We start from the raw sequence: 19,991 nt of genomic DNA, 5'->3' as shown, positions 1-19,991 counted from the left end.
GTTTATTTTGGGACTCACAAAGCATCGCTAAAATAACCTATTTCTCCCTAGTGTTCACTCACAAAATTATCCTCCAACTATTTCTAACTGAAATTGCTCAAATACAATGCAAAAGATAATTACTTTAATCTAGCCTCACTAAAAAGAAAAAGTCACTAAGGATAATAAGATTGTAAAACACATTCATCTCTCTCAAGCATTATGAAAGAACCATTGCTCAGTCAAGCCGTTACCTTTTCCTCAACATCACAATTTTTCTTTAAAAATCCGAAGGGGAAATTTTCTATATTTAGATCAGTAATAATAAAGAAAAACATGTACCTTTCTGTTGGGATAACCACTTTGACTATGGCTTGCGACAGAGTCTGTATATGAAGTCACATCAGATAATAAACATAGAATATGTGAGTATTGTTAACAAGTAACAAGCAAAAATATACATATGCAATGAAAATACTACACAACTATCACAAGTTTTGCAGGCAATCACTGCTGTGAAGTTATAGATAAGCAATTACACAAAATGCAAATGGTTGTGACAGTGAACCATAAAGGTTCACTAATTGCAAAGTATCAGAACATTCCTGTCAGAATGTACATTGATGCAGTGAATATCTACTACACTGAATATAATAATTAAGAGAAGAGTTCTTAAGCTTATGAAACGATTCTAGACTATTTGACTTGGATCGGGTTGGTATTACTTTATTTCCAAGTCTTAGAATAAACAACCCTAACATTTAAGTGTCATTCAAAGAATTAACAAATTCTTACAAATGTAAATCAAGTAGGTTTGTGATCACAAGATACTTACCCCTCATTTTTATCAGCTAATATTCCAGAAAAAGAGTTTGAAAGCTGACTCCAAAAGTAGCATTAAATACTTACTCAATGTCCAGATAAATTACCTTCTACACATAATATATCAATTCCTCTAGTGTAAAAATAATGCTACTCAAATTAAAATGTAGTATTTTGTCTAAAGAAAATAATTTAGATACTGCAATTTGGCAGCCAACAAAAGGGGGGGGGGGGACGTAGGAGAAAAATATCCAGGGAGCCTGGAGGGGGAAAATGATAGCTACATTTAAAGCAGTGCTAAAAATAAGTCAAGACCCAATACATTGTACCCTAATGCAGACAGGAGACATCACTTCAGGAATTAGTTAGGTTCCCTTGGGCTACAGCAGGGAGCCAACGAGTTTGTACACTGAGGGCTGCCAAAGTCAGCCTAAACAATACAAATCTATGAAGCCACTGAAATACTCTCATAGATGCAGTGTTTAACAATGAGATATGGCCCAGGGTTCTGTAAGTTACCTTCTCAAAATCTTCCTTGTTTTTTGGTGGGGGTAACATTGGAGCATTGGGATTCTTCAACCTCTCCCTAGGCTGGGCATTAAAAGGCAGACCTGACGGAGGAGGTGGGAGGGTATGCTCCATCATTGACGGTGGAATGTATATAGGGTGTGGTGGTATAGGCACAGCTTTGCCCCAGCCTAGCTTCATTTCAAAGGACATAATCATCTTGCCTGAAAAAGGTAAAAACACAGTCGTTATGAACTGATTCTGCACTGGGCCAGATTCTCCTGTTAAAGTGCAATAGTTAGGCTTCCCAGGCATGGCTTATTTTCTGCTTAAGTTGTTGTTTAACTTACCATATTTACCAGGCTGTATCATATGCAAATGAAAGCCCATTACACAAAACTTTTTATTAATCCTCCCTGATGTACGTGTTCAGGAGCCTACAGTATACAACTACTTGAACTGTTGTGCAAAAAAAAATAATGGAAAAAACTTGATATTCAACACATCAGAATGAAGAGCAATTTAAGTTATATCATTGTTGCACTGTAATTGTTCAAAATGTTTTCCTTTTTCCTCTCATAGTAACAAATTTAAAATGATGTTATTCAAAAACAAATTTAATAAGCCATCACAACTCCTACATGCTGTAGTTTACTTATCAGTGGTCATGGAAGAGTACCATTTTGCATAAGCTAGAGATCAACATCCTATCATTTTCTATTATTTTTGTCCAGGATGTAGATTTCTGATTTTTGGCTCTTCCAGACCTATAAAGACATAGCTTTCCTTAACACTTAAGACGCTTTTCCCCCCCCCCCCCCCCCTTTTTTTTTTTTTTTTTTTTACACCCCCCCCACTGAGAACAGACAAAATAGTCCATACACAAAAAGTACGTTTGGTGTACTAGTGACCTCTTTAGTATTAGAAATTCAGATACTACTCAAAAGAAAAGGACCTATTTATCATCATTTTCTAAGAATTATTTCCTGTACGCTAGTCACATTTATTCACAAGATGTACCTCAGTGTTCCTAAAAAGATAATTATGACCCCTAACTCAAAAATCTGCTTACCATTTAAATTCTTTAAAGCTCTTTCAGCATCTCTCCTGTTCATAAATGCAACAAAGCCACAATTTCTTTCTCTTGCTCTTTCTTCATCAGTTCTTGGCCACATAATTTTAACACTTGCTAGTGGTCCAAAGCGTCCAAATTCTTGACATAACATCTCTTCATTCATCTAAATGAAATAAAAGTAAAAATTAGCTTCTCACAGCAGTATTTCTAAGATATTTGTTCATATTACTGTGCAAATGTGGAGATTTTCATTTCATTGAGAACACCACTTAATTGATTCCTCACCAATTAAATCTGCTATAAAACATTAATAATAAGGAAACTGAATTCTAAATTAAGCAGAATCAAATTTCTAAGGTTATACTTCTCAGAAGGAAATACCCACAGAAAAATTATTTCTGTTCAGCATTTTTACATCTAGTAACTGATATTTTTAATCTTAACTATTTCAGCATCACACACAGCACATCTATATTCAAATGAATACTGCCTCTACAGTTGCTAACTGTACCTTATATATGCATTTTAAAATATGCTACTGAAAAAAAGCTACTGTCGAAATTTCAGCTGGACCCAAACACGGTGCACTTCACAGGATGGCTCCAAACTTACTTGAGGATTAATGTTTCCCAGGTACAAATTTGTTGTGCTTGGATCTCCAACATCATGTGACCCTGGTGCATAATCATCCAGTACTACAGTAATGGAGAACAAAATAAAAGTCACAACCCTTACTATGCATTTAAGTGACATTATATTGAATGAGAAAAGAATCTGTATTACCACCAGATGATCTGTTTCTTCTTGAAGGAGCATCCACTGAGTAAACAAATAAAAAATATGTATTTTAGTCAAGAAATTTTGTAGACCGAACAAACATAAAGGCAACACCGACTCACTTGAACGACGCTGACCATCTGAATCCGACTGGGGTGGTTCAAAACGACTCAGTCTACCTTTGGTTTTATGTCTTTCATCACGCTCTTCTTGTATCCTACAAAACAAGTTGAAAGTAAGTAACAACCTTAACATTTCCATGTTTTTATTTTAAAATATCATTTTTTAATCGAACAATGTTTATCGAACAATGGGCTGGTTTAAAATTTGGAACTGCCAGTATGTTCTCATTTTTGTTGAATCGGGTGGAATGAAACCACCACAATAATTCCAGCTGCATGCTTCCTCATACATACTGTCAGGGTATTTTTACCTCAAAAAAAAAAAAGTTTGAGAAGCAGGTTGCAAGACTAGAAATAAAAGCTGTACTCTGACAGAGTGAGCTGAGTTCCACAGTGGACAGAGATCCATTAACTTCTCAAGATGCACACAACCTCTGAGCATCTTTCTTCTCCTACTTTTTCCAGTCATTATTCACACAAGCTGTTACCTTGCAGGGTGACTTCTGAACATTCCCAGTACACACAAGACCTCTGATGAAAGTCCTCACACAAGTAACTATTTGGTATCTCTCTGCCTTCCCATTTCATTTTTGGTTCACCTTATTTATTATTCTTAATTATTCTGTATTACCTCACATTCCTTTTAATAAATTAGTTTCTCCTATCTCAGTCAGGCTTCTTCCTCTTCCTTCTTGCCCCTTCCCCCAAGAGGAGGGAGGGGAGTTGTGCGATTAATTCTTCAAACTACGACATTCACATTAACTAAACCAAAAATCATTTTAAAGTAGCTCTAGAAACATAACAGTAATTCATTTATTCTGATCTCTGATATTTGTAGTGAGTTTTTGGGACTTTGTTTTTTTTTTGTTTGTTTTTTTAAATTTTTAACTGCTCTGGATATTTTTCTGGTTAGAAAGGCAGTACAAAACCTCAAAGGTCAGACAAACACCTCTGGCATGGAAAGAAATACACTCATTTTGACCAGCATACTTCAGTGCTTGTTCATCAATGATTTTTAAAGTCTGTGACTCCAAAACAGAAATACTCTTCAGCAGTACTGGTCAACCCTTCTTAGTACCAATCAGCGCAGAGAAAGGCAGAAGCATCAAGGACACCACAATATTAATTAGGTAGGATAATCCACACAAATCACATGGACCTGTACCAAGCATCTACCAGCAAAACTCCGTGTTCCATGGGAAAGTATGATTGCCAATGCTAACAGGAAGGGCTGGGAGTGGAGAGACACTTTGGGGAAGAGCTTAGCAAGAAAGATCCAAAATACTGCATATTGAAACAAAGAAAACGTATTCTGTGTCTTATTTACAGTAACAACCAAGGAAACTTACTGCTTTAATTCTTCTTTAAAAAGTTCCAGATTGCTCTTTTTCTTTTCCTTCTCTCCTTTCTTCAAAGGCTAAAATTAAAGATATATCAGCCAACATTTGAGCAGGTACAATGACACAAAAAAAATGGAAATGGTATTTATGTAACAAAGTTTTAGATAATGTCCATGCATTTTTACCCTCAGCTTTCAAACCAAGTAAACTACAGGAGAAAATAAAAGAAAACAGACTTGAAAACATTAAGAATGACTGCTACCAAACACAGCTATCAAATGTAAAATTAAGGATAGCTTGAACTAAACTTTACTACTTCTGATTACTACAGTACAGCATACATGATCCAACACTTTCTCTACAACACACAAATTCAAAATACCTGTGGTGTGTTTTGTCAGTTTGGTCCACTTTAAAACTTATGACAAAACTGATAGCTCCCTTAGCAAACCTTCACACTCCAATTCAATTGATACGTGTGTACTTTTTTTTTTTTTAAGAATACACACACATATATACACACAAGCATACAGTAATAATTTACATGTGTATATATGTATATTCAAATATTTTATCCACAGGCAAACATTCTACATGAATAGAATTTCCATCCCTTACTTCCTTTCAGATATAAATACAAGTCTGAAGAGTTACTGTAAATAGTCAGAGATCCTCAGAAAAACAATTGAATGACAAAGAAAATGGATTTTTTTTTTTTACTGCACTATATGCACCTCAACTAACTCATGTGAATCCTTCTACAACATTGCTTTTATATAACCGAATTTAAATGAAAACGTTTCCAATAGGCAGACATACAAAATATTTGTGTTACACACTACAGCTTTGGAAAAACTGGACTTCCTACTCACCCCAGGCAAAGTTGTTTGTTTTTGTTTGTTTTTGGGGAGTGTCTGCCAAATAAATAAAATCATTTTTACCTCATTATCTTCAATCACCATTGGACAGGGCAAGTGAGTAAACTGATTGCATTATCTGATAAGTATTTATGACAAATTTGAAAAGCAGTAATATTCTTACAGTACAAATACTTGCAAACAGAGCTCAGAGTGATTAAAAAAACACAAGTCATTCCTGGTACAGTAGAGCTTTACATATGATGAAAACCAGAACCGCCATCCAGCATCACCCCACTATTCAAGATCTGAGGTTTGCTTAAAGCTGGAGTAAAGTTAGGATGGGATTATTCACAATTACCATATTCTATCTCATTTCCCATCTTAGTAGGCAGTATCACATTGTTTTAAGCTAAGTTTAAGAATTGTAGTAAGCACTTTTAAAGACTTCCAAGACATCAATTACACATTACACATATACAGTCGTCATATGTAACTACCACCTGACTTGAGAACTAAGTCTGTTCATAACAATTCCAGTAATTTTTATAACAAAAAAATCTGAGTTTAAGAATCAGAAAGTGCATCCAACCATGCAGTGGTCAAACTAAATTAAATAAAAAACATGCTGTTCAGTTTCAGAAACTCTCAAGTTCTAAAACTTACTCATTTGGTAGAACTTAAAGAGCTGAAGGGAACTGCTCTAATATTACCACCCCAAACAAACAATTGTTCTTAATAAAATGACTCAAGAAGAATTTGGATCAACGCAAAGTTGTCTTCTTTGGTTGGTCTGTGTGGGTTTCATTTCTTGTTTTTGGGGTGGTTTTTTTTGTTTGTTTTTGGATTTTTTGTTAGTTTTTTTGTTGTTGTTGTTGTCTTTCTGTTTTTCTTCTTGTTGTTTTTAAGCCACAAAAGCCTAACAACAGATGGTAACAAGAAGAATCGCTTCTAAAACCTCACAGATCCTCCAGACTGGAGATTGTTACTTTAAAACAATCACCAAATCTGTATTGGTAACTAGCAGGGATACAGTAAAAATATACAACACTGGAGGCAAAGTGTAGCACCAAGTACACGGCACTGGATACAGTTCTACCAGATATCTGCATTTTATCTTCTTGTTATTTTCTATGGAATTAAGCAAAACAGACATGTTCTCACCTTCTTTTGCTGTGTGATAAATGGAAACACTACTCTGCAAGACCACACAGACTTTTTCTAAGCACTTCAAAATAATTCCTAGAACCAAGAGTTAGCATTCAAATAAGAAACTTACAGGCTTTTTGGTTTCTATCATTAAGAGGGATGGAGGCTTCTCATTAGATGGTTGACTTGGTTGGTTTTTCTGATCTGAAAATCGTGATGAAGGTTTATAGATTTTACCCCGTTTTTCATCTGTTTCATGTTCCTCTGAAACCAAAAGCAAGTGAAAAACAAACTGTATTAACGTTGCACAATGCAGTTCATCGTTTAAAATCATCTTTTAATAAGAAGAGCAAATATCAGTTACTTTCAAAGAAGATTTCCCTGAAATTTAAAAGGACAAATCATGTGTCTAACTACCTCGTGAGTTAAAGCAAAAGGTGAACTTTAGCATCAGATTTCCATGACTGTTTATAAAGCAATGTATTCATTTCAAAATGCAATTCAAAGCCAATCTTCATCTTTACTCTAAGATGAACAATCTACCACTACCACCCATAAAAAGATCAGTTATACCTTTAGATGCATTAACAATTCCTCCTCTTACAAATGTTTTCACTTTATTGCCATCGCTTCCCTCAAAGGCAGCAAGGAATTCTTCATAAATTTCTGCAGCAGCCTTCTCATCCTCCTACAAAGCAAACGTTCATCATTACTATCATCACAGAACAATCCCCACTAGATAGCTATTCTTAAATTAGCTATATTACATCCCTTTTTATTTTCTAGAGTTCATGCTATGAACTGTATCAAATAAGCTTCAATTTTAGACAAAAAAAATCAAATTGCTGAGATACGTGGGAAGATCACAGCAAGTAGTACTCAAAGCAAATAAGTTTGGTCTGCTCAAATATGAGTTCATTTGGCAATTCAACATTTGAAAGGTGTTAAATTGAAAAGATTGTATGAAAAGCAAACATAATGAGACTGAAGCTTTGTTAACATAAGAATATGTATCACCCTCTGACACTTATCCATTATCAACTCATCTAACTGAAGGAGACAAACATTAGGATCACCTTTATACATTTCCCAGAAAAGTTAATTCAACTATTAAATAAAGTTGAGTAAGACAAACGAAATTAAACACCATTATATGCTTCTCTATGCAAGCATTTTCAGGAACCTGGCAAGAAAAATCCCACTGAAGTACAGTATGAGTTGAGTTTGTAATGTTCAAAGACCAAAAGTTCTGAACTTCCACTTTAGCAACTGTATGCTATGTATGTCCCAACATTCAGATGCTCCTGAGCATCCCAAAATTTAGTTTATTAATGATCAAAATGATTCAAGTTAGATACTAACTCATCAGACGAAAATACACTTCGGAGAATAACAAGGATGTGTAATGGAACAATTTCAGAGACAACAGGTATTCCTCCTAAATACTGAAATCTAAGGTTAGAGGGCAAACAGAAAACAGAAAATAACCTAAGGTGCTATCTGTCTTCATTTTGAGAAGCACAATAACCAATGGATTGCTGTAATTCAGCATTTCAGGACGCCAAAGAACTTGATTTCTCACCTAGATAAGCAAGCCTCTAAACACCACAGACAGCAAGAACAAATTACACATGTAAAAAATAATTCAATTTCATTCCTAGAAAGCTACAATTTTGTAAATCAAAATGAAGTTCTTGATGAAGCTATTTATAATCTAACAAACTAATTCCAGCCCTGCATACATAATAAAATATTGTTGTTTATCATTACCTTCTTTTTTAATTCTTCTTGTTCCTTCTTGCTCAAAGTCCGTTTGGCAGCACTCATTTTGCCAATGCTGAACGCTTTAAGTTTACTTTCCATTAAAGGCTGAAAAAGGAGTATGAAAAACAATAGAATGTTTGCAAAACAATTAAAATAATGCTACTCTTCAATTTGGCCAAGACCAGGAAGTTTCTAAGTGAACTACAGGTGACAACTGGTTCTTATGTTTGGAAAACAAAACAAAAGGCTTCCTGTACTTCTCTCTGAACTTGCCACTATCTAATACAATAAAACAAGTTAAATTCTCTGTTTCAGAAAAATGAATGGTCATTGTTTTGATTAGGAAACTCTTAATACATTGTTCAAAGACATCTCAAACAATTTGTTGGGTACTTGCTGTAAAGCACTGAGAGTGCAAAGACAACAGGATGAAGACCATGTTTGGAAGACATGAGGAATGGGAAGGAAAGGAGAGAAAAAGACATGAATGTTCTGGAAATTCCTAGTTTAACACAGTAGCTCATAAAGAACCAGCATAAAAACAAGAAAAATATCCCAAAAGAGTAGAAGGTAATCCATCAGCCTTTGTCTTGAAAAGATGTTTTTCATGCTTTGACATAGCTGACAGTGATAGACTGTTTAAAAAAACAGTTCAATATAATAAAAGATGAAGACAAATAAGGTGCACAACTTCTCTGTTATATTATTATAAAAAAATCAGATGCCACCAACAAAGTTTCCTCCGGGAATAATTTCCTGTGTAAAAACATTCATTCTAGTATGTGCTTGCTATTCAAAATCTCTTTACATAACACAAGAACAAAAAACTGAACATCTGTTAGAGATACTTCCCGCTTATAATCCTTCTTTAGTAACCCAAAAACTTCCTAGATTTGTGCCACGCATTCGACCAAAAAGGTTTTTATTTCTTTTAAAAACATTTCCTAGTTCCTAATTAAATGGAAAATGACCCATTACAAATTAATGCAGTGTTGTCTGTGGAGTCATCTGCTTCATGACGCTCTGTTTGTCAACATGAGCCGCTGCGACTTGTTTATCAGCAGGTTTTCATCCATCTACACGTCTTCTAACTTAATAAAATCACATTTTCCTGTTGTCTGAATGACAGCTTATATTTCAGTATGACAAGCAATACAGAACCTTGGCATGCTGCTAAGGCACAGCAATGCTGACAAATACAAACACAGCACTCCTACTCAAGGCTTATCCTGCCATCCACAAGTCATCTCTCGCAGCACTCATAGCAGATACGCACAGATCAGCCACAGAGCCTGTGTTGTAGTCACGTAATGGAAGCAGCTGTAGGACAACGAGATCTGGCACTAAGATGTCCTCTCTTTAGAAATGGTCTCAGGGAAAAAGAAACAGAGCTCCAAGTGGCAGGAGCAATATCACATGAACAGGATTGAACTCATTTACTCCCGCAATTCACATTCCAGGAGGCAGTTATAACATTAACCATATGCACTTAAAGACCTTCTTCCCTTACCATATGGAAATGATACAATGAAAGGAGTAAAGCCAATGATGGAAGCAAAGCAAAAACTTCAAGTTAAGTAACCAAATCACTGCATGAGATTCCCATTGAACATAACACTGCATAAGATGGCATGAAGTACTGAAATCTCAGTTTCACAGACAGTAAAAACATTTTCAAAACTGTTTTAGGAATGATTTTCTAAATTGCACCAAGCAAAGCAAGTCATGAAAAATAACCTATTTCTTCATTAGAAGTTTCTGCTATCATAACTTCAATACCAGAAAGTTAACTTGGCTTCTTCATATGTCAAATATATATGTATTTATAAGGACATCTAACCCAGAGAATGATTTGTCTGGTATTAATGCTATTTGGCTCTTGCTGCATGTTTCATTTTGGGTCAGGAACAGGTAGGCCTTCCTGCAGTGGGCCAACCACATGATGCAGAGAAGGCATCTTCAGCACAGAAACAAAATAACAATGAAAGACCAGGTCACTAGACACCTTTTAAGCATTTTCTATTAGAAAGAAAAACAGTGGACTGAAATAGGGCCACCTCTTCCCTCATTCTTCTGAGAAACCAACTGCATACAATAAAAAAGTCAACTTTAACATACACTGACTTATAATTAATCAGCTAACATTTTTAACTACGCTCGAGTATAAGAGAAACATATTTAAACATCAAGAAGTAGTGGAAACTATATGCATCTGTTACAGTGCAACATCCTTCAGTAGACCTTCCTACACTCCTGGTTGTTAAAAACTTACAAGGAACATTTTTAATACAAACATCAATATTTCATCTACAAACACCTACAGATCGTGCAACAGAGTTTGTCTGCAATACGCAGTTTTCTTTGGAGAGCAGCCCTCTTTTATTAAAAAAAAAAAAAAACACTTTGGCCTTACATGTGTATCAGCAGACCCAGTGTTATGTACCGCATCTGGAGCTCTGACCTGGAGACAGAATGAAAAGGAGGTGAGACACGGAAAAAGATAACCAGGCAAACAAACTGCTTCCTTCTCATTCAGTTCTCTGCAAGTGATTCTCTTTCCAGCTTCAAGGTTCACACACACAAGAAGGACGACATGCACAAAATATTTCAGTGACATATATCTGAATACCGTCACAGCATTAATGATTTCCACAGAAGTCAAACAAGGGACTACCAATAAAAATATCTAAATTTTCACAGCTCAGTTATAAACTTGCCATTAACACCATTTCCAAGAAAAAAAAATCAAGTCTGCTACAAGGAATCTGCCAAAGTTGTCATTAGACTGCTAAAGATTGCATTATGCTTGAATACACATGCCTCATTACTATAAAATCATTTCCAAACCTGCTCTCAGTATGGTGCACAAAGATGCAAGCCATCTCAAGAACAAGAAGTCCAGTTTGTGAATATTTATCAGTTAATTATATTACCCTAAACTAAATGGCAACGCAAGTTGAAAAAACACATAGTAGTCAGGTATGCCCAGACGTCAATTTCAATGCAGTGTTACAACTATGAACAAGAATTCACTACAGCTTTACAACCTTTTTTAAACACTTCCCTATATTTTCCAGACAACTATGCAGTATTCCGTCTGCAATCTAAAAACAAGTGACAAACGAGTTGCCAAGGCCCAGAGAGACTGCACTCAAGCTGGATGATCCTTAACAAGTTTTAAACTACACATCTCATGCATACGAAATGTTCTGTACTACTATTTACACTGTACAAAACATCTACTTCCTTTTCACTGCTGTTCTGTATTTTAACTCCTCTTTTTTAAAAATCAATTCTAGGCTATGGAACATGTCCATAAAATCCATGTGGAGGTGGTGTTGGGCCTTTTTAAAATCAGATTTGAAATTCATTTCAGTGATACAACCTCCAGCAAACAGAACTGAGCAACTTCTGAAGTTATGTAACGCCCGAATTCTAGAAAGCCTCACTAATGTAACTTCTGCTCTTAAGACAGAACTGCTTGATGCACAGCTCGTATGTAAAGTGAAATCTGAAGTCAAAATAAAAGATTTTTCTTAGCCAAAGCCTATTCATTAGTCACAAAATGTCAGCATTTGTTACCAGGTATTTACAGTTTCTATCAGAACTAGCACACCATGCCCATCTTCAGCCCTCCTGACCAGAAGTGAAGGCACGACAAAGCATGGGAGAAGTTGGTTGGGGTTTTATAGCATCAGAAGAATGAAAGTAACATTTCTCAATTCTCTTTGTATCACAGAGGTAGGTTTCAGAAAGCAACAGCATCCACTGAGGCTGGGTGCTGCTGTACTTCCATGGAGGACAACAAGCAAGGCAGCATACACCATAACACACAGCACTCAGGCCCAACACAGTGAAGTTTAAAACACAACAGATGACATCTTGAGGAAGGACCCACAGAATTCCCCAGGCACTACCTCCATTTCTCCAGCAGCCCAGCAGAATGGCTCTGGAAGGCCTCTGATGCAGGCCAGGTGACCAGCAGGCCGCCCACGGGTGCCCACACAGAGGCACGGAAGGTCCCAGCCCGCCCCAGGGCCTTCACTCCAGCACCACTTCTGTACCGGCCGAGCTTCTGCCAAGGAGCACCCCAACAACTTCCAGAAGCAGCTCTAGCTTGCTCCAGGAAACACACACAGTCACAATATTCTCCTCCTGACAGTGTTCTTATTTTTAAATGTCTGTAAATTCAGCTCATGCCTTTGACCATCCAAGCAACTGTACTCACACGGAAGCACAAAAGTGAAGTAATTCCTGACAGAATTACACACTGCTATCTGTCAGTTTCTAAATAACAGCAATTAAAGAAGTCTAATTTAATTCCTGCAGCGCTGCACTCCACATCCAGCTGCACCGCCTGGATGTGAGGGGCAATGTTTTCCTCCAGGAGTGACATCAGCTGTGTTGACTCAACAGAATAACCGAGCCCTGCTAACGTTGTCAGAGACGAGCAGCGCATGCATTCCCTACTCGTGTTTACACCCACAAGAAGATTCTTTTTTCCTCTTCTAATCAGGTTAAGCAGCACAACTCAACCACAGGAAGAGCCACCCTGCAGCCCTCTCCGGCAGCTGTTGATCTGAGAGATGAGGACAGCTCCTCCGTGCTCACCATGCTGACAGAAAGGCTGTGCCGGGTCTCCCTTTCCACAGCGCTGCCAGCATAAGCAGCTTACACAAGTCCTTATTCTCAGCTCACTGCCACCAACACTCCACATGAAACTGTTTTTCTTGAAAAACATCTCGAAAAATAAAAACACGAGCAGATTCTTTTGCAGTTGGATCAGCCTTATTTCTTTCTCCGCATGGGTCCCTCCAAGACTTTTGCCATCATAACTGAAGCAGCAATGCAGGCTGCTTCAATGCCATTCCAGAGAAAGAGCAGTTCTGGAGGTCAGGTCGCTCAGAGCTCTACCCCTGAACCTACCCAACTTCACTCAACCTTCAAATGGCAGAAACATGTATATTAAAAGTACCACGTAAGTGAAATTTGCCATAAATTCCTACCAGGAAGTCAACACTAGGGCCCATCTCTCAGATTTCGACATTTAAGTTTCATTCCAGCTTCACGGCAGCTTCCAAACAAAACACAAAAGAGGTGACTGTTCTTCCAGATCTTTCCTGCCAGCAAGCTAAGTGCCCACAAATCCAGCCCTTCACACTTTCCCCAGATTTAACAACCTCTGGGTAAAACTGGCACGAACACATTATTGCACAAGTGTTTAAAATACGCTGTACTACATAAACGTTTAAGCTAATATTGGTGCCATTTTGTACAACACCAAAGAACAAAAGCTGCCTATAAAACACAGCATTCAATCCCACGGCCATCAGACGCTGGATGCTATCTTTAGAATGATAATGGCTGCAAGCTTGAACGTAAATCAAAGTCCTGCTCCTGCAAAACTCACAGCCCAAGGGTAACACGGTTATACACAACTCTGGTGTTACGTCTCACTCCTGCTCTGTTTCAACACCCTCTTTCATCCTGCTCCCACACCAGGCAACTGATCACCAACACAGACTTAGATCACTTCTCCCACCCTAGCTGATCACCTAGGAACGAGATGGCTGGGGAGGATCAGCCAAACCAACTTCCTATTCATAACAGGCTGCCCCCCCCCCAATTCCATCCCCCCAAAATTATGCCAAACCACCTAGAGAGGACAGTTTTTGGGAAGGAAGCACTGCTAAGGCTGGGAACAGCTGGTGTCAGCACTACCAACAAGGAAACGCCAACAGAATCACATCTTCAATTCAGATGTTAACACCCAGCAAGGACAGGGAGGTTTCCCAAACCAACTTGCCTCTTTTACTTCTCCCTTCTCTATCAAACAATCTAGGAAACAAATGCATGCAAACACTCATGAATTAAATTTTATAGCTAATCTACTTACTCTTCACATTTAGTAGAAGTGTACATACTAGGATTATTCACTGTTTAAACAGACATCACTTGCACACACAAAAGCCAACAGAAAATTGCAAGGGATGCTCCTCCTTTAGAATTGATTAAGGTTGGTTTAGCAACAGGGATCAATATATTAACTTAAGGACCAATATATTACTGTAGCAAAAGGAAATAACGTGTGCTAGTTCAAAAACTTTCCAGTTCAGCATTACTTGGTATGTGAGCAGTCTTGTTTTTCTGAAACTTAAACAGAGAGGAGCAGCCAATATTCTATTTTTTACTGCTTGAGAGGAAATTGAATGGAACCTCCAGCTACATATCCATCAACACAGGAGTGCATTCACACCTCTCCTGCTCCTGTTCACAAGCTGAATAACAACGCAGGAGAAGCTAAAGACCACAGGTATCACCATGCTGCAGAATGCTACACCTAACTGGAACTCACACTTGTACAAATTTTTCACTGCTGCTCTTCATACACTTCAACTCATCAATGAAGGCTGTCCAGTCACAAGAATCTTGGTTCTTCAATGTTTTGTTAACACATAACATTACACAAAAGCTTAAGAAATGCATTTAAGATTAGGTAATGTTCTTAAAACTTTTTTTAATGAAAAATGGGAAACCTACAACTTGATCCCAGGGGATAATAATCTCCTTTGCCGTGCAGTACCCAAGTGGTACCAGATCACATGCAAGAACAGCAGACGTGCAATACAGTTACCGCCCTTGGAAGATGTAATAATAAACTGGCAGAGTCATCCAAACAGGTAATAATATTTCATTACATCGACATTACTGAACAGAATCAGAATCTCCCATTTTAGAATTACGAGCCCCCATGTAGTCTTTGGCAATCTCCATTTCCTCTTCCTTCATTGCTAGTTATATTTCTAGAAACTCAGGCACACTTTGTTATCCTGACCTTAACACGACAGGTGAATAGATGATGCTCTTACAACACATTTCATGTAAGAGACTCTCAAATTTGTTTAGGTTATAAAAAGCAGCTACCACCACGGCAACACAGGCAATGGATGCTCCTAGCCCTGATCATCTCAATAGATGGTTTTCAAACAGGGAATCAAATAGACAGTACCGGACTGAAATAAACTCGATGAGAGTCTCTAAAAGTGGCTATATATTGCAAATCAGTGCTTGGACGCAAACACCAGAGAACAAACATCACATGCTGTGAACAGGAGGAACTGCAAGTTTTAAAGCCTCCAGTTGCCAGGGCACCGGACTTAGAGCACAGGAAACACAGCACAGTGCTCTTCCCAGAAGGCAGGGTGGAAGCCAGCAAGGGAACACCTCGAAACTGCCAGTGAAACACATCCTATGGAGTCTATGAAACATTATCTTATAACTTGCAAGCACAATGCACCAAAGGAAATGGCATCTAAAACTCTGATTTTGCTCCATAAGTAAATGAATTTTTTTAAAAAAGCAAAATGTTTCATAAATAATTACTTTTAGAAAGCAATCAAAATAGAAATAAAAACATTCTCATCAATCCATGTACCATTGTTTTCTTTGCGACATACAATAATATGGATGAAACAAGGTCTACAAAGTATAGCATGACAAAAAGACCACTGGGAACACAGAACATGCCTTGGAAATAATGGGAAACTGAGAACTGAGGTGGAACTGCAGGGAGATGGCAAAGCATAGGGCCTCCTGAGAACTGCAGGCCTTGAGAAATTAACACGCATTTGTTCAACATTACAGTCTGCCACTGATTTCAATGGGATGACTTAGTGTGAAGAACGGTCTGCACGCAGCACTGCAGAACTGAGGACAGAAAGTGTTTTTAATTATTCTTATAAACTTGAAAAAGGGTATCAGTATAGAAATAATAATAGAATAATAAGCATAACTGCAAAAAGAAGGGGATTGTACGTGAGCTGCTTTGCACACCGTGCCATTGGGTGCAGTAATCAATGAACTATACTTCAGTGCCTAATTATACTTCAAATCCCACAACCCCCCGCGCCCTGGAAGCCTCTCCACATAAATTACGACCCCTTCTGCTACTGAAGTTCTCTGTCAGATCCTGCTCACAGTTCCAAGCCAAGGGCAAGAGCCAAGAAATGCTTCCTGACAGTACTTGGAATAGGTCATGAAAGGGAAGCAAAAATAAAACTCTCTCTGTAATGCAGATGCTCTCGGGAACGAAATCCCAGCTGGTTTCCAAGCAGGAAAAAAAAAAAAAAACACAATAACTCAGAAATGCTACTTTAGCTGAATAATAAAAAATGGGCAAAAGAACATTTATCTGTACAGCACTAGAAATTCCTGTGCCAAAAGGCAAAGTCCCCCCTGACTAGTTTGCACACACGCATTACACACACACGTTACGGGGGGAAGAAACAATCAATCAAACAAACAAAAAATTAAACAGAAGAATACTCAGGTGGAGTTTTGTCCTTCTGGTCTAAGAGCTGTCAGGCTGAGGGAAGCGGACAGCAGCCGGAGCCCCAGCCCGCGGGCTGCCTGCAGCCCGGACCGCTCTGCGCCGCGGGCGGGAGGGACCACGAGGAAGGCCCCGCTCCGGGCTCGTTGAGCGCGGCTGCCGACACGCCGTCCGAGGCAGCACGGCTCGGGCTCGCGGCCCTCGCACCCACCACAGCCATTACAGCAAACGGAGCGCGCGCGGCGAAAGGCGCGGGGAACACCGCAGCGCTCCGGGCCCCGCGCTCCCGCCCCCGCCTCCCGCGGCCGAGGAAAGGGGACCGCCGGCCCGTTAGAGGCCCGTTAGAAGCCCGCGGCCCGGCGCCGTGCGGACGCCCTGCGAAGGCTCGGGCCCCGACCGCGCCGCGCCGCCCGCTTCCCGCCTCCCTCCGGCCGGGCCCGCAGTCGCGCCGCGCAGGAGCAGGGCCGGGGCAGGGACGCAGGGACGCGGCAGGCCGCGCTGCCCGCGCCCGGCCCCCTCGCCGCTCCCGGGCCCCGCCGGCAGGCCGCGGCCGTACCCCCCCGGCGGCGGAGCGGGCTGCCGGGCCTCGGGCCGCCCCGCGGAACGGCCTCACCTTCCCACTGCCTTTCTGCGAGCCGCCGGGCGCCTTGTCCGCCATCTTGCCTCTCCCTGCGCTCAGCCCCGGCGGCGAGAAAGCGAGCGCCGAACCCCGGATGGCAGCGGAAGGGCTCCGCCCGCTCAGGGCGTGCAGCCGAGCGCCGAGACGCCGACGGGGCGGCCTTCGCCGGGCGTCGGGCGCGCGCGCCCCCGGGCCGCCCCCTCTCCTGCCATGCGCGTGCCCGCGGGGTGGGCGCTGCGCCCCGTCCGCCGCCCCTGCCCGCTAAGCGCTGAGTCACCGTGCCGCTGTCGGCCCCGGAGCCGCGTGCCGAGGTGGGACCTTCGGGGCGAGGTTCTGATCTGAACGTGTCAAACCCTGGAAAAACAAATTTCTTCTCGTCCTGCTGCGGGACTAAAGCTCGTGTGGCTTTGGTCTGTGCCAGGGCGGGCCTGTGGCAAATGCCATCTTCCTGGAAGTACAGCGGCTGTCACACAGCTCCAGCATCAGTCCTGTCCAAAACCCCTCTCTATTTTCATTGCAGGCCGAGTTGATGCAGTGGTGTGGGGCGGTTACCCAGAGGTGCCGGTGAGCAGCACCTCACAGCTGGTGCAGGAGACCCCGCCAGGCCACACTGTGGGTACTCCACAAGCAGCAGAAGCACTGCAGGAGCTGTGTCAGAACCTGTCAGGGCACAGCACAGCCACCACAGTGCCATCGGCCTGCCCTCTGCCAGCCCCTCACAGAGCAGCACCAGCAACGGCAGGGCCGGGTGGGATGGGCCCAGCTGTGTCCTTCACCCGCTGCACCCCCACCATAGGGAACCCATGGCACCCCGGGCCTCGCCATGCCACCAAAGTGAAAAGCATCTCAGGTGAAGGCTGTGAGCTGAGCCTGTCCGCATGCCACCCCCTCAGTGGAGAGCCAGGAGCAGCCCAGGCTGCAAGGATATGGCTGCGTCCCACCCTGCTTGCAGCTCTTTGGTCTGAGTGCTGTCTGTGTCCCATCTGGGGCTCCTGCTTTCACATTAGCAGAGAAAAACCCAAATGAAGTCGCTAGGCAACCCCAACCTGCTTAGCAACCAGCCTGAGAGGCAGTCAGTCACAGCCAGCACCCACCTGACACCCTCCCGTCCCCACGCAGCTATTCCTGGGCACACCGCTGCGTTTTCGGGAGGCCCCAGCAATCCTTACAGCTGCTGCAAAGGGCACACGGTCACACACAATGGGAGGGGTCTCTATTAACAGAAGAAATACTGGCCTGCACTGCCTGAGCCCCTGGGAGGAGAGACAAAGCCTTATCATACAGGATCTTTTCCAGTCGCTGGGCATTTTCCCACAAGACCTGCAGAGATGGCAGCAGGGAACAGCTCACCTACCCACAGCCAACTGCTCACTGTGGGCAGAGGCGTGTGGCACAAACAGGACGGCAGAGCAGATCCTGTATGCTTGGTCTTGATACCACAACACCATGGCAACTTTCTTGTTATTGAACACTGCTAAGTGGACGCTGTGACCAGAGGTCACATTACATTTCGCATGAATCTTGTGTTCCCATGTTCCTGTGGGTTCTCATCATAATGCAAAAGATGCTGGGGTTGCCGTAGCGCTTAAGGAAAAGGCACAGAGATGAATGAAAGCTTTAAATCCACCAACTCCTAACGCCTACGGTCACGTGAGCCACAGAAGAGAGCAGCCTACGCTCATAACCACATTTGATAGTGCAGATAAAAACCAGTATGATACGTTTAGATTAGATTAGATATTAGGAGGAAATTCCCTACTCAAAGGGCGGTGAGGAGCTGGCACTGCTGCATGGAGAGCCGTGGGTGCCCCATCCCTGGAGGTGCCCAAGGACAGCTTGGATGGTTCCTGGGCAGCCTGAGCTGGCGGGGGGCATCGATCACTTCGGAGCTCAAGAAAAGGAGAAACGTCTCATTGAAAAAAATTGAATATTCTCATCAATATATTCGAATAGAAACGCAGACAGAAGTAGAGTCGCCTGCAGCCCTCCTGCGTGCGGTGCACGGCGGCAATGCCCGGGGACAACAGCCGCCCCGGGCCGCAGCGCAGCGCCCGCGCTCCAGCAGAGGGCCGCGCGGAGCCGCAGCGCAGCGCAGAGCTGAGCCGCCCGCCGGCACCGCGGGGTCAGGCGGGGCTGTGGCGGATGGTGGCGTTCAGCCGGGCCGGGCCGCGTTGCTCAAGGGGCGGACTCACCCCGTTGTGCTACCTGCTGCCCACACTGAGCGATTATAAATGGGGCAATATTGCTGCTGGGAGGGGCAGCGGATCAGGCAGCGTGGGCTCAGCTCCGAAGGGCTGCTTCCACCAGTAACTGGCAAGGGGAAATAACCCGAAATCACGTGCAGGGAGTCCTGTGCGCTCCGCAAATGATCTCCCCGCTGCTCAGAATGGGCAGTGACATTACAGTGATGATATCCTGTGATTTCTGCTTCCTGAGCCACGCCAAAAAAAAGAAACCGACACAAATAACTACTTCAATACTAATTGCTTTGCTATTGCAGCCAAGGAAGTGCTTGGCCAGATAGTGCTACTGCAACTGAGAGATCCATAAGGCAGGCAGATGGGGGTCACGTGGCAGAAGTATGCATGTCTCCCTCTACCATTTGCAAAATAACTATGCAAAAGTGATCAGGTAATGGACTGGGAGTAAGG

The 19,991-nt window shown here is 41.7% G+C and overlaps 1 protein-coding gene across 3 annotated transcripts in view; it reads right to left on the bottom strand.

Annotated features, from left to right (window-relative positions):
• U2SURP (U2 snRNP associated SURP domain containing) overlaps positions 1-17,410 on the bottom strand; it is a 42,629-nt gene extending 25,219 nt beyond the window's left edge. Inside the window, exons 1-12 of one of the 3 annotated variants that reach the window (XM_422593.8) lie at positions 17,335-17,410; positions 10,806-10,853; positions 8,399-8,497; positions 7,202-7,316; positions 6,759-6,892; positions 4,632-4,699; positions 3,283-3,377; positions 3,167-3,202; positions 2,996-3,078; positions 2,381-2,546; positions 1,321-1,532; positions 322-365 (exon numbers count right to left, since the gene is read on the bottom strand). In XM_422593.8, coding sequence (XP_422593.5) covers positions 322-365; positions 1,321-1,532; positions 2,381-2,546; positions 2,996-3,078; positions 3,167-3,202; positions 3,283-3,377; positions 4,632-4,699; positions 6,759-6,892; positions 7,202-7,316; positions 8,399-8,497; positions 10,806-10,853; positions 17,335-17,379 — 1,145 coding nt within the window. In that variant the 5' untranslated portion in view covers positions 17,380-17,410. Of the gene's footprint in view, positions 1-321; positions 366-1,320; positions 1,533-2,380; positions 2,547-2,995; positions 3,079-3,166; positions 3,203-3,282; positions 3,378-4,631; positions 4,700-6,758; positions 6,893-7,201; positions 7,317-8,398; positions 8,498-10,805; positions 10,854-17,334 lie in introns of those variants that run through there. The other 2 variants (XM_004937071.5, XM_046898659.1) reach the window with 2 other exon arrangements.
• Between the last annotated feature and the right edge of the window lie 2,581 nt (positions 17,411-19,991).

Source organism: Gallus gallus, chromosome 9, assembly GCF_016699485.2.
Source record: "Gallus gallus isolate bGalGal1 chromosome 9, bGalGal1.mat.broiler.GRCg7b, whole genome shotgun sequence".
Taxonomy (NCBI): domain Eukaryota; kingdom Metazoa; phylum Chordata; class Aves; order Galliformes; family Phasianidae; genus Gallus; species Gallus gallus.
This window is presented reverse-complemented; position numbering and strand designations above follow the sequence as displayed.